Source organism: Ursus arctos, unplaced genomic scaffold, assembly GCF_023065955.2.
Source record: "Ursus arctos isolate Adak ecotype North America unplaced genomic scaffold, UrsArc2.0 scaffold_7, whole genome shotgun sequence".
NCBI lineage: Eukaryota > Metazoa > Chordata > Mammalia > Carnivora > Ursidae > Ursus > Ursus arctos.
Genome location: NW_026623089.1, coordinates 68757825 through 68772466, shown reverse-complemented (window position 1 = coordinate 68772466; position 14642 = coordinate 68757825). Strand labels below are relative to the sequence as shown.

Genomic DNA, 14642 nt, shown 5'->3' with positions numbered 1-14642 from the left:
CTGTCTTCCTCAGGTGCCCACATTCCAGTCAAAATAGACAGAAAACACAATTCTTCTCCAGCCAAGAAACATGCAAAGTCCCCCACGAGGAGAGGGAGGTTTGCCGTCCACACCTCAGCCCCAGCCCCCGGGACATTTCGTGACAGTGGCTTGATGGATTTAGGGATCTAAGATGGCAGCTTTCTCAAGCCAAATATTTAATTCCGTGTGAACACAGCTTTGAAAGCTGTCCCATTTTTCTGCAATCCTTAGTTGGAAGCTGTAATGTTTTTAAACTAAATTTAGAACAATTATAAGGCCCTTATTTTATCCCAAAATAAAGTTACAAGACTCTTACTTTTGTTTTCCTGGACAAATGTGCTTCACTTTCTCCCTCGGTTAATACTTTAATTGCAGTTGCCAGTAATGCCAGTTAGCATAAGGTCACATATCCAGAGCCTTAAAAAACTAAAAACGTACAGTGTGCAAATCAGATCAGAGAGAATGTCTACCTGGTTTCTCGTGGGCCCCACCTCCTTAGGCCATGGCTCTTGCAGAGCTACCCTCTAACTCCCGTTCTCCCCTTAAGTGCTCTCTCTTTATTAAATTTCCCTGAAGTCTTGTTTCTTTCATTTCCCCTGCACTTCCTCCCCAGATTCGAGCTCTTTTGTAGCCTGCCCTCCATTTCTAGAGCTGCCTGGGCTTCAGTTTGCCACAGGGCATTTCCTCGGAGTTCGAGAGCTTTCTGCCAGGTGAGGCCGTAGCTTCTCAGAGCTGCTAGGGGCTGCTGACCGTGTTTGTGCTGAGCACCCCTGCAAAGCTGTGTGGAGAGTCTTGGGTCAGTCCTTCCCGAGCTCTGCCTTTTCATGTACATACCCCAGTTAGACCCCCTTCCTGTTGCACACAAGAGAATCCAAGTCAAACAGGCCTCATCACCGTGGGAATTTTGGGTCACGTAACTGAGACATCTTGTAGATAATTTCAAGGGTGTGATTTCTCTTTCTCCATCACTCTCCCTTTCCTGTGATTTTGACACCACTCTCAAACACCCAGCTCCGGTGGTTGGAAGATGCCTATCGTAGCCCCAGGCCTGTGTCTTCTTCTCTCATTCAAGTCCAGTGAGGACAGCGTGCTTCTTTCCCATAAACCCCAATATAAGTCTCATTGAGTCTGATTGGTTTTGGCTGGGCCGTGTTCCTGGCAAATACTTGACTTAGCTCTACGTTCAGATGCAGAGCTGGACTGTAACTTCCCTCTGAGAAAGTATGGGGGTAGCTCTTCAGAGGGAAATTTGGAGTAAGGTGGACGGATGCAGGGCAGCAAAACTCAACAGATGACCCCTGAGGACGCTGTTTCTGGTAAAATGGTGTGATTCAATTTGATTCGATTAATTACTGAACTTCTTTAAAGAGAATAACGATCAAGTTTTGTAAAAGCAGCTTTGCCCTTCAAGAAAAGCTTTATATAATGTCCCTAGTCATCACTAACACTTCTTGGGTGTGAGCATGCCGCTGGAGAGTTCGTGGCCCCCCAGCTCACAAGTTCTGTCTTTGTCCACCGGCCCTCTCCCCAAGGTAATTTGACAGGGCATTGGTTTTAAGAGCTCTAGGAAAGAATGGCATGTAGCCATGCATATCTTCTCCTCGCCGTTCTTCACTGATAAGATGGAATACTATACATGTTTGCTCTCACATGTACAGACTGTTGAGATTATCCATGTTCTCTGGACTGTATGCTTTGAAATAAGTTCGTCGTTTAGAGGGGACTTTGTTGTGGGGTGTTGTGGCAATTCAGTGGCTCATTTGGGCATAGGACATGTACAGTGCTTCCTGTTTAATGCGTGAGAACAGAACTCAAGTCACTTCGCTTAAGGAAAGCATAGCATTGAAGCGGTTCCCTTGGTAGCTCTGGGAAAGTGGTTCAGGGGCTGCCATCTGTTTAACTCACGCTCAGGAAAAATGGCTCTGTGCTCTGCAGTCAGCTGATCTTCTGGATTTAAACTGTTGTCTGACGGGCTTATGCTGGGTATTCCAACAGTCTCAAAGTCCTCCCCAGACCTGGGGACAATGAAAGCTATGCCGCCCATCATAGGAGGCTGATTTCTTTGGATTCGTGATAAGGCTTGGCTTTCATGGCAGTTCATGTTGTAATGATGATTTGGGTATCTTTGAACTGGCTGTGTGAAGGAAAACCTATTGTAAATAGGATAGAAGCAAGCAGGCTGGTTCAACTGAAATATTTTATTTTATCTTATTTATTTTTTAAGATTTTATTTATTTCACAGAGAGAGCGAGAGCACAAGCAGGGTGAGGGGCAGAGAGAGAAACAGACTCCCTGCTGAGCAAGGAGCCTGATGCGGGACTTGATTCCAGGACCCTGAGATCACAACCTGAGCCGAAGGCAGAGGCTTAACTAACTGAGCCACCCAGGAGCCCCTCACCTGAAATACTTTAAGCTCTGCATTAACGTACCACTGCGTGAAGGGTATGCAAGGGGGAGAGCGTCCTCTCAATCTCTAAGGTAAAGAAGGATACCAGAGCGGAGGGCAGGTGATCAGGTGCAAGACCACGGGTTAGGATTTTGCCACTTAGAAGGGCCAGGTCCCTCACGCCTTACACCCGTGTTCCAACACGCCTCCGGCCTTTCTGTGGGAGGCAATATTATGGCAGTTCCTGGCCCCGAAGGAAGCATTTTCCTCTAATAATTCTGGCAGTGGTGGCCACCACTTGTTAAATATGTGTAATGTGCAAAGCACTCCGCTAAGTCATAAATTATCTAATTTCACCTGCGTGACAGAACGGAGGCAGGTGATATTCGCTCCATTTCACAGCAAAGGAAGTAAGACCGTCTAAGAAACATGCTCAACCTCAGTGGCTAGTAAGTGGCCTCTGGACACCTAAATCTCCCTCCCTGGTCCTCTCCCCCAGCGGGGGCCACAGCCTCAGAGCTCCGTGGCTCCCAGGCAGGGAGTACAGCCAGGGCAAGCTGGCTGGTGTCAGATGGTAGGAGTGGTGGCCACGGCAGTCCACTGGAGGACATTTATCTTGGCTACAGAGGCTGCTGCTGCTTCTCTTCTGCCCATTGAGGCCTGATCCGGTAAGCCTGGCCTGACTGGATTTTCCAGTATTTTCTGCAAAGAGCTAAAAGTTCACATTTATTTGTAAAACTATTTTGTTTCATGTTATCAGCTTTGATTTTTTTTTTTTTTTTAAATACCACAGGCCACAGATGACATGTGTGGTTGGCTGTGGCCTGTGGACTCCTGGTTGTCCATTCCTGCTCTGAAGCCCGGGCCTTCACCCCACACCCCGAGTCTCCTGGGGAGTGTCCCCTCCTGCAGATACATGCCCTATGGAGATGCCGTTATGTGGTCCCCAGTGCACGTCTGGGCAGGTGTTCAGTGAGCCCGCTCCTCCACACCCCTGCTCAGCCCTGTCCCTCAGCCCCCACTCTCTGCAAAGCCCACACGAGCTCTTCCTCTCTAAGCATCTGCTGTTCTTTGCCTTGAATGCCCTTCTCCATTCAGTCCTACCTTTTGGAATAATCATCTCTCAAAGCACAAATTACAATCTGCCTCCTTATACTTCTTTATCTGATCAATCCCTACTGCGAAAATGAAACGACTTTTCCGTGTCACCGTCAGAGGAGGGCTTATCACATTCTCTCTGGTACTTGATTTATTTGTGTAGGACTCCCATCTCTCCAGACTGTACTTGTTTGGAGAAAAGTGTGCCTTTAGAGCCCTCACTTAGCCCTCTGCAGATAGATGTTCAGTAAATAACTGAACTGAATCAAATTGAATCATTGGACATGACACAGGTAGCCCAGTTGGAGTTCTGGACCGAGCGCACACCAGCTGGCCATTTAGGGAGAGCAGGCGAGGAGCTGAATCGGAGGAGTGGAGTCAGGCCCTGGGGGCCATGAAGACTGGTTGGGCAGTTCATGCTTTGTTCTACTGGTGGCAGGAGCAATCTGACCTATTTATAGACAGAAGCAATCCGTTGAACATGGGATTGATTATCAAGACAACATCAACAAATAACGCCCTCGCCTTGCAATGGTTGGAATGAAAGAGCCAGAAGCCTTAGCAGTGTGCCTGGTCATTTCAATACAGAATGTTATCTTCTTTTTGTAAGTGGGAAAATGGCCCCCAAACTAAAACAAAACAAAACAAAAAACCCAAAACTCAAACAAACCTGCAAAATGACTGTTTAAGCCCACTGTATATAGAAATCAGAGATTGCAGCTGATATTAGATTTTCCTGTCTTGTATTCCATGCATTTGGAGGCAGTAGTTCTCTGTGTCCACGTGGAAGGGGACTGTGATGGGACATCGGGATCCTTAGTACCACCGGGCATGCCCACGACCGTCTGTCTCAGGCCGATCCAGGTTTCGGTTCCTGCACTCATAGGAACTTTTTGGTTGACATTAATCCATTTGCTTAACCATGTTAGGTATTAGTTTCCTAATCCATAAATGGAAATAATATAGTAATCAATTCACTGGTTGGCTTTACAAGTTAAATATCATAGATCTCTGCAGTGCTTAGGATGGTGCCTGCCATAAGGACATTGTTGTTATTATCTGCAAACACAAGCGGTGGGCCAGGGGCTCAAGTTCACTAACGGCCTTGTAGAACAAAGCATCCTGACTTTTTTGAGTTACTTTATGAGATTTTTAAGGTGGTTAAGTACTTTGCGTTCTCCCATCAACCTGTTGTATTCCAACATTTTGGCCTCTGTCGCAATTTTCGAGGAGGTACTTGAATATTGTATCCCTGGCTTCTCATGCCATTAAATGTTGAGTTCTCCCACTACAAGAAATATAAACTTTGATTTCGAACTTGGAAGGATTCCTAGTTAGGGCTGTTGCTAAGCCATTCAGCTGTGGAAGATAGTGGAAAAGCAGCTTTTTCCCTGTAAGGCAACTTCAGTGGCTGGGATTGCCTCCAACTAGGCCATTAAACCACTGATTCTTATTACTGGCAAGCAAGCCATTCCTCTTTGCCATTGTTCAGCCCAGTTGCCATGTGACAGTTTTATATCCTTGACTCCCAAGCATGAATGGGGAATTGTTTGCAATGTAACACTCATGTCTCTTTGGGGATTCCTGGAGGAAACCAGGAGAGGAAACAAATTTCCCTCCTTGCTCTCACTGTCATTGCGGGAACCAGTGCATTTCTCATTAACTGCCAAGGAAATAGAAGCAGCATTTTCCGGCTGTACAGTAACTGTCCATAAAGCAGGTACGTTTGGTGACGCTCTCTAACATAGTTCTGCTTTCCCCAGATGCTAGAAGGAGGGAACCATGGCTTCAACTGCAGCATTTGGAGTTGCTACTTAAGAACTTGCAGAGGATAAATTCATTACCCAGCACATGGGACTGATTCAGTAGCTCAGAGCCTAAAATGAGCTAGTCTACCTAGAAAGGTGTAGTCACTAGTCCGCCCAGAACATAAAGCCGATGTAGGCTCTCTGTTTGGAAAGTGTGTCTTGTGTCTAGAAGGTTCGTTGCAGACTGGACTTTTGTTCATTTCCTCTGTAGGTCTTGCAATTAAAGCTTGATAGTTTCTTTTCTTTGTCAGCAAAAATTTACGTTTCTTTTATCTATAAATTCTTCCAAGTAACATAGCAGAGCTTTCTTCTGTGAAAGATATGTAACCAGGGGTGCCTGGGTGGCACAGCGATTAAGTGTCTGCCTTCGGCTCAGGGCGTGATCCCGGCGATCCGGGATCGAGCCCCACATCAGGCTCTTCCGCTATGAGCCTGCTTCTTCCTCTCCCACTCCCCCTGCTTGTGTTCCCTCTCTCTCGCTGGCTGTCTCTATCTCTGTTGAATAAATAAATAAAATCTTAAAAAAAAAAAAAAAGAAAGATATGTAACCATGCTTCAGTATTAATCTGGCTTTTCCAGTGTCATAAACAACCTAAAGAAAATGCTTACAAAATGCATATTGTTTGCTCTCCAGTGAAATCTGATGGAAAGACATATTATTTACATTTATTTGGAACATCTATTATTCAAAAAGTAGGCATAGTAGTCTACAGAATGGAAGACTCATTCTGGAGAACACTAGTTTAGATTTTATTTATTTATTTGAGAGAGAGCGAGAGCGCACCTGTACACACCTGTGTGGAGGGGCAGAGGGGGAAGGAGAGGGACGGGCTGCCTCTGAGTGGAGCACTGGGCTCCATCCCACAACCCTGAGATCATGACCTGAGCCTAAGCCAAGAGTCTGATGCTTAACCAACTGAGCCACCCAGGTGCCCCTGGAGCATCTTAGTTTATAGGATTTTTATTGGGGGATTTTTGTACCTCAGTTGTTTTTAATTGAAAACGTGGAGTAAGTTGGGTAATAGTGTAGAGATTTATCTGGATTCACTTATTTTTGGCTTTTATTTGCTTATGAATCATTGTAGTACATACCGAAGCAGATATTGTTCTGGTTATAAACTAGGCTTATTTTTGGACACTGCTGAATCTCTAAACCCATTGAGTACTCTGCTCCGAAGGTGCATCGAAGCCCTGCACTCACTCTTTGCTGCCTTTTTAGAATTCTTACTCTTTTGCTGACATTACCAGTCTTTCTGGCCCGTATCTCAGTAAAACTTTCCTTTTCATTGGGAACAGCTCTCAGAAAAGCCCTTTCAAGCCACAGCGATATGTCCCTGTTTCCCAAAGAAGTCAAGTAGCAGAAAGTTGCAAAAAATAATTGTCTCTTTTAGAACTCTTTTTTTGTTTTGTTTTGTTTTTTTCATTAGTCAGAAGAAATTGTGATCTCTGGTTTGGACTAGTTGAACTAAAGCATGGGGTATTGAAGTTAGTCAACCAGGTCTTCAAAATGTGGAGAAAAATGTGAATTCTCCCAATATTGGATATGCTCAGTTCTGTGTCCCATTCAGGTGTAAGTTGAAAATGTGAACTCTAGTCATAAGTATTTCAGAGTTTGCTACATTAGTACATTATACCTACATTACTATATATGTAGTAATATATACATACATATATTTATGTATAGCTACATTACTGTGTTGACTTGCAAAGTGGAGAGTTATGTGTGTACTGCTTTAAATTAAAAAAAAAAACACTTTGGGTGGATCAGGATGCTTTTGATCACACAGAGGTGGAAGCGATCTGTAGGAAACACAGGCACATCCAGAATTTTGCCTTTGAAGAGTTTCCACTGTTCCAAACGTCTGTGCCCTCTGTCTTACTCTGATCCGTCCACTCTGGTCCTTATTTCGGGTTCTTGGACGAAGGAGAGAGAGATTACATTTTCATCCAGGCACAGAGTCATAAGGATGGAAAGTTTGTGAGGTCGATTCTAGAAAGACCTCTGTGCTGAGGCCCCTTTTCTGCTTCCCCAGGAAGAAGGCCTCCTGCACTGTGGACTTCTGTTTTGGTGGTCACTCCCCCCACCGCCACACGGTGGCAGCAGACCCCGTGTTGGAGGCCCTGTCCCTCTCCTTCCATGTGCTCAAAGGCGCAGGTGAATTTTACCTGTGAAAGGAGAGTTGTTTGCAGACTTTAAATCTAGAACCCCTGTTAACATTCAATAGTAAAGGTCATCGTTTTCAAAACAGCGCTGCTTTACTTAAATATCCTACATATGGAACATGTTGCTTGCTGTGCCTTGCATTTTTAGGCTGCCCCCCCTTCTCCGGGTGGTTTGTTCCTGTGTCCCCCGAGGAAGCCTGAAAAACAAGAGGGAGCGGCAGAAAGAGAGGCCCTCCTTCTCTAGATGGTGGACCATGGTTTTTGAGATCTGGGGAAGATGAAGAAGTTCAGGAATTTTTTCCCCCACATTAATGGGAAAATATAGAAGCAGCACATGTGTTTTGATAGTTACTTATAGAAGCCTAGATGAATGGGATGAAAACCGGGGCAGTACAATACGGTGGAGCGCTGTCACCATCCTTCTGGGGCCCAGCTCTGCCCGTACAGGAGCCACCATTCTGGCCCAGACCAGCTGCTAGCTCCTGGCGCGTCTTCATTTCCTTCTAGTGGCTGCTTTTTTACTAACGTCTATCATTAGCCACTATTTCTGCTGTTGCTCTGAGCTCATTCTAGTTTAAACCAATTTAGCGATGCCATCACCCTGAACCAAACTAGTTTACCGGAGACGAACCAGAGAGCGGGTGATCAAGACCAGATATGCAAGTATTGTTCTATGGTAGTTCAGCGTGTAGCTTTACTGCAGGGCTGGAACGTTACCGTTTTAGAGAAGGAACTCTCTCTTAAAACTCAGCTCTTTCACATTGTATTTATTAATGTGAGGGGAAATCTCTGTACTTAAGTTAGTAAAATAGAGAAGTTAGTAAAATAGAGACTTTTTATTTTTGTGTATTTATTTTTACTTTTAAAAAAAGATTTATTTGTTTATTTTAGAGAGAGAGAGGAGAGGAGCGGGAGCGGGAGGGGCAGAGGGAGAGAGAGAATCTCCAGCAGACTCCACGCTGAGCATGGAGCCCGACATGGGGCTCCATCCCACGGCCCCAAGATCACGACTGGAGCTGAAACCAAGAGTCAGACACCCAACCGACCGGCGCCAGCCAGGAGCCCCAAACAGAGACTCTTTAGATCATTGTGCAGCCCAGAGTGCACAGCTAAAAAAGGGGAAAGAAGCAGCAGGTAGTCTGAGAAGAGCTGTAAGTATAAGATGGACAGGCGTTCTTTAAGGATCAGTAGGAAGACTCTTGTCCACTGGGTAATTTTTGTGACACCACTGCCTCTTTGGTTCTTGAGTGGGCTAGCTGGTGCACAGGGATTACAGCCACAACATCAGGACCCCAAGAACAACATCTAAGTAAGGGGGGAGATCTCTTCTGGTTGAGCAGTGCTGACTGTAACATTGAATCATCTCCTGCTGGCCAAATAGGAAGCCTGTATGTACAAAGCAGGGCAGGCTTTCTGCTTCGGACCTACCAGTCCTAAAACTAGGACAAGGATCTTTCTTAATATCCTCATGCTTTGTTTAGAATACTCGACTTCCATGAAAGAGGTTAGTTAAGAGAGGACTTAATAAGCTGTTTGGGTCTCTTTTTATAAAACAAAGAGGCTTAGGTGCGAGTTGAACGCGTGACACTCTCTCCCCATTCATGCTAATAGAGACAACAAGAATTAATGTATGTGTATGAAAAGCATTGGAATCATGTTGCTGTTTGAGAATAAACAAAATCAGGTCCTACTTCAACAGAAAGAAATAAAACGGTAAGGTAGAGTTATTAAGTGTCTACTATAGGGGAGACACCATTGGGTGGTTACCTGCCTCCTCTGATTGAATTCTCACAACCCCTCTGCAGGAGATCTCTTCCCTGTTTTACCGGTGAGAGATTTGAGCAAGGACAACAAATGCTTAGAGTCACAGATAGTAATTAGGGGAGCAGTAATTCAAGTCTCGTTTCATTTAATTCTAGAACTTATCCAAAAGGTTTTGAAAAGAAACCAAACCCTAGATTTTTACACGGGACTTTTAAACAGCTTCAATAAGAAAAAAAAAGTTATTTGTTGTTATTATTTTTACTATGCTAGGTAACGTGCAGATACTGAGGTGTGTTGACACTTCCTTTGTATCACGTTTGTGGCAGGAAGCACCAGCAGGGGGAGGCTGGCTCTACCAGCTGTCTGTTACACCTTACACAATAGCCCGTTCTTAGTTTATTTCGGTTGCCAATAGAGGGTGCTATTCACTCTCTATGATTTTCCCACAGAAGCACACATTTCCATCCCACGCCTGCCAGGTTCTAGTCATCACTTACACTATTGACGGCGAAGTCAGATTAATCTTTTGGTTTTAGCGAAGTTCTGGCTTTGCTGAGATTTAGATTTCCCCGAATTTGTTTGAGCAAGGCACTTTCAGTCCTATTGTATCTAGCAATGGAAGAACAGAATTACAGGGCACACTGGTTTCTGTACAGAGCAAACAGTGTGAATGAACATTGCCTTTATAAATCTGCCTGGTTCTTTTCTCTGTTAGTAAAAGATGTTACTGTTTGCGGAACAGTCATCCAAATAACGGAAGGATGGGATTTTTAAGTTTGTGAACTTCATGGCCTTCTTGATTTGCTTCTTAAATCCTGACTTTAAGATATGATATCTCCTGAATGGTTCTTTACAGGGACGCCTTTACTGAATGTATCATCAAATAGTCACGAATTATGTCTGAAACATGTAGAGAAGCGTGTATGTGCACACGCGTGTGCGTACAGTGGGACTATTTCAAACTGTTCCGATGGGATAAATATTTATGTGTTTGTGAAGACAGTAGTAAGGAGTAAGGAAAAAGAAAGATCCAAAGACCTGTCAGAGACGTCGTAATGAACTGTGAGGATAGAAATCAGAAAGGCATTACGTTCATGTAGCATCTACATTCTTGAGGCAGTTGGGCTGCAAGTTCTATAAGACCCAAAATCACAGTGCGTTAGACAGGAAGTCCAAAGATATGGTCGGTGCGAGGTTGGTTAATTCAGACACCCGGTGTTGTCATCAGGATACGAATTTCTCTTAGCTCTGCAGTCCTTAGGCTTGTTCCTCATGGTGACAGTGTGGCTGCCCCAGCCCTGAATGTTTCTTATTCACTTAGCATCTAAAGGCCAGGAGTAAGAGAGTGTCTTACTTTTGTTACCTTTTAGGAAATAAGTAAACTTGTGCTGTCTCCCCTTTGCTCCACGGTGGCCACTTAGGATACGTTCTCTCTTCCCAAAGCCAGGCACTGGCACAGGGTAAATGGGGTTAAAGCGATGCACATAAAATGACCGGGATTGACCCCTGGGACTAGGGAGGGACTAGTCTGTCTTTTGAAGCCATCGTCTAGGATGCGTGAATAAAATTGAAGTTACGTTTGCAGGAATTCTATTAGAAATGACTGTAGGGTAGGCAGTCAATATTGCCCCCTCAAGGTTATCGGCACCCTGCTAGAAAAGCAGATAGAGAAGTGTGTCCTAGTTTTTGCTTTCTGCGCCAAAGGAAAGATGCCAGGCTTGAGATTTCTGGAAGAGTTTTATTAATTTACGTCCTGTCAACCTATATGTGATTAAAGACAATAAAACTATTTAAATATAAATTACAACTAATTTAGTAACGTCCTCTTTTCCAATTACCTGAGGCATTTCTTGCACCCCCTGTGCTCTTACTTTGCTTTGGGTGGGGTTGGGGGGGGCAAGGAGGGGATGCGGAGTGTGTTGGGGGCTGGGGGAGGTAGCAGCGATGGTAGATAGCGTTTCTTCCTGATTGCTGTCTTTGGAATTACCCAGACTACTATTTATTGTTTTCGCAAAATATGAAGCTAGAAACTATTGCTTCCACCTCCCCATCCATTAACTATGTAGAAAATTAAGGTCGTCATTTCTAGAACACCAGGCATCGACCTACCTACCCCTGCACATGGCACCTCTGGACAGCCTGAGTCATTTGAATGTGTGCAGGATGATTGCCCTTCTGCCTGAAGATAGCGTCGTGTATACCAAATGTCAGCCGCTTAACTGCGCATGTAAGACGGTAACGGTTGTAAAGGCTTAGCGGCTCCCTGCACTGGGGATCCCTAGTGTCCCGTGCTCGTGTGTAATGAACAATTCCATACGCCCACGTAACCAGAGCTTGTCTTTTGCCCTCCCCAGAGAGATGCAGATCAGCTCCTCCAGCACCACCACTTCCGAGAGTCAGGATCCTTCTTCTGGAGACCCAGCGGTCAGCGCGCTTCAACAACAGCTGCTACTCATGGTGGCTCGGAGGACCCAGCCGGAGACCCCACGGGTACGTTCCGGCCGCGTTGTGAATGTTCCAGGAGCAGGGATCTTGAAACCTGTTTTGTGCTCAGATTGCCTAACGGAATTAGTCAGGTCTGACCCTGAAGTTTACACTGCTGCTGGGTTGTGGCTATGTCACCTCATGGTAGCCTACTGAAGGATCGTGGGAAAAAAAGCCATTTAAATAGCAGGTGTCCTTCGTTGACACTAACAGGATTGTCGTTGTCTTCCTGCTCTTCCAAGCACATTAGAAATTCGTGTACATCGATCTTTGGTTGCCAGGATGCACAGATCCCACAAGGGCTTCCTTGGTTAGGATGCCTTTTGCTCACCATGGTTGGAAAAATATCTGGATTTTTTTTTATTTATTTATGATGGCCTTACATATTAAACATTCAGAGATTCTTAAAGAGAATCTCGACTTGAAGAGAGATTTTATTCTTAGAGCAAATGACATTATCATCAAAGGGCTTAAAAGATGAAGGGTTCCGTGATTTTACCAGGAGCTAACTTGGTAGTGTTCATTGGCTCATTCGGTCCACCTTTATGAGGATGACTCTGGGAGAGGCAGAGCAAAGAAGTCAGAGCAGAAGATCACAGGGGAGGTAAGCAGTACCACCGGCCAAGAACTTAGAGCTACAGATTCAAGCAGGGCATTTGGGACAGAGAGACTGGAGAAGCTCCTTAGAAGAGGGGACACGGGGCTAGACCTTGCGGAGAGATGGCTTCAGCTGGTGCAGCCTGAGGGGTGCTCGCAAGTTAGCGTGAAGTTTCTCTGTTGCTGTGTTTATCTTCCTCCTGGCAATGTTGTGATTTCTTCTAGACAACCTCACTTACAAAAAAAAAAAAAAATACAGTATTATATTTGTTTTTATGATTTCGTAACAATTTTTCCACAAGATGCCTGATAACACAGTGGGCTGAAATTGGTCAGATGTGTGAAGAAAAGGTCATGTTACCTTGTAACTGACCACACATTGCTCTGGAGTCCTTATTCCTGCTGACCCGGGAGAGAGGACCAAGAAGTGCCCAGTGAGCGGAACCAGCCCTTCCAGGCTTGAAGGAGTTGCTGTGGAAATAAGCGTCCAGTGAATCCAAAAACTCAGTCTTTAGGGCCTGTCTTCCCGTCCGTGTATTCAGTCTCACCTCCCTCTCCTCCTTTCCAGGGCTTCTGGGTACAGGAAGGACCTTTCCCAGACCCAGGGAGGCAGGTGGAGGTGGGCGACCCCTCTGGCCATGGCTCAGATGCCTGGCCCCATCCTGGTCACTGGGTATGCTGGTGGCGCCTATAGGGGAATGGCTGCTCCTGCCCGGTTAGGGTGCACTCCTGGGGTCTACTGACCCTGCCATTAGCCTCCCGGCTCTGAGGACCCACATTCTGTGGCCTCGTCCTCTCCACCACTCTCTTTGGTTCCTCAATGTTTTCTCTACCTCCGTGTGCTCCAGTGGGCCTGGAGCTCAGCTGCACCCCCCCGACTCTGTGCCCTGTGCCCAGCCCTCCCTCAGCCACCAGCATGAGCTCCCACCACAAGCTGAAGTACTTGGGGGGCGGGCGGAATATGGGTTTTCTCTGAGACACTGACATTTTCCCTGACACAGGCTGGGGAAGCTCTAGCTCCTTGCAGCGCTTCTTTGCCTCCCGGAATGTCCATGTCGGATCTCCAGGGAGACCAAAGTTACGTAAAAATACCCACATACTTTGGGAAGATGTGAATGTCATTGATTGCATGAGTGGTGGGGCCGCAGGGAAACTAGGAATTTTGGATTATCAGAAAGCAAACCCGCACACTTCACGTCTCAGAAACAGCCCGGGTAGAGCAGAAACTTGCAAATAACTACATATTGCATGGAAAAATCAGAAAGAGTCACACTACTCTTTACATTTAAAATTCTCTAAGTGGCGTGATTATGTATATGAGCGTATAAAAAGCTGAATTCATATTTAGCGTTTCATTGGCAATTACTTAACCAGATTCATTGACAAACTCCAGTCTTCTTAATTTTTAAAATTTTAAGGAAAATTTAAAAACTTTAAAGTTTTACCCTATGTAGGTGTGGAAGTGGAAGGATGAGGATTGCAATCCAGGCTCATATTTAGAGGCTGAGGAGATATTTATAAAGATCTCACACCAGAAACAATTCTTTAATTTCTCTTGCTTGGCTTTCCAAATTCAACTGATATCACCAACTAGATTCTGGCCACAAAAGAAAAATGAAGTTCGTTTCCTGCTCATTCTCCCAGCCTATTTAGTGAAGGGTTATGTACCGTCAGCTCTGTGCCAGGGTCACACGTACAGCGGCAAAAAGACTCAGCCCTGCCTGCAAGCAGTTTACCCACTGGCCAGCCATTGACCAGTGTGATGTATGTCCATCATACATCAGCTCTGTATGATGGGGGTTATGGTCGGGACGGGCTCAGGTGCCGTGGGACAGAGGGAGCCCCAGGTCAGGACGCAGGAGGTCAGGGAGGTTCCTCAGTGAGGTGACAGCTCAGCTGAAATGTGGAGGATGACCTGACACGAGGCAGAAAAACCACCTGGACAAAGGCTGGGCAGTGAGACAGAAGGCAGGTGTCCTGCTCACAGTCCTGGCGCATGGAGGCATCATGGCACTGACACGAGGAGTTGTTCTTAAGATCAGCTCAGGAAAAACAAGCAGGGAACTAGGCTCTGAAGACAAGACTGTTTAGTGACTTGCCTTTCTCCATCCACCCTCCCTCTGTCCTTCGAGGCTGCATGAGAGCCGCATGTGGACTGGGAGTCCCCCCCCCCCAACCCACACCCTTATGCAAAGTCCTCTCATTCCAACAAAGGACCGTATCCTACAGGCTCCGGTGTGACCAGGAGGTGATCCCGCACCAGAGAAAAGACTGAAATTCTTCCTGGCACAAATGAAATGAATGAAGTAGCCTTGCAGGGG

The 14642-nt window shown here is 45.7% G+C and overlaps 1 protein-coding gene across 1 annotated transcript in view; it reads left to right on the top strand.

The window, feature by feature from the left end:
• The window catches only part of LOC113259021 (pecanex-like protein 2), a 261570-nt gene that overhangs the window by 19561 nt on the left and 227367 nt on the right, over window positions 1-14642 (top strand). Inside the window, exon 9 of the mRNA XM_057308828.1 lies at window positions 11595-11730. Within this exon, the coding sequence (XP_057164811.1) occupies window positions 11595-11730 (136 nt within the window). The remainder of the gene's footprint in view (window positions 1-11594; window positions 11731-14642) is intronic.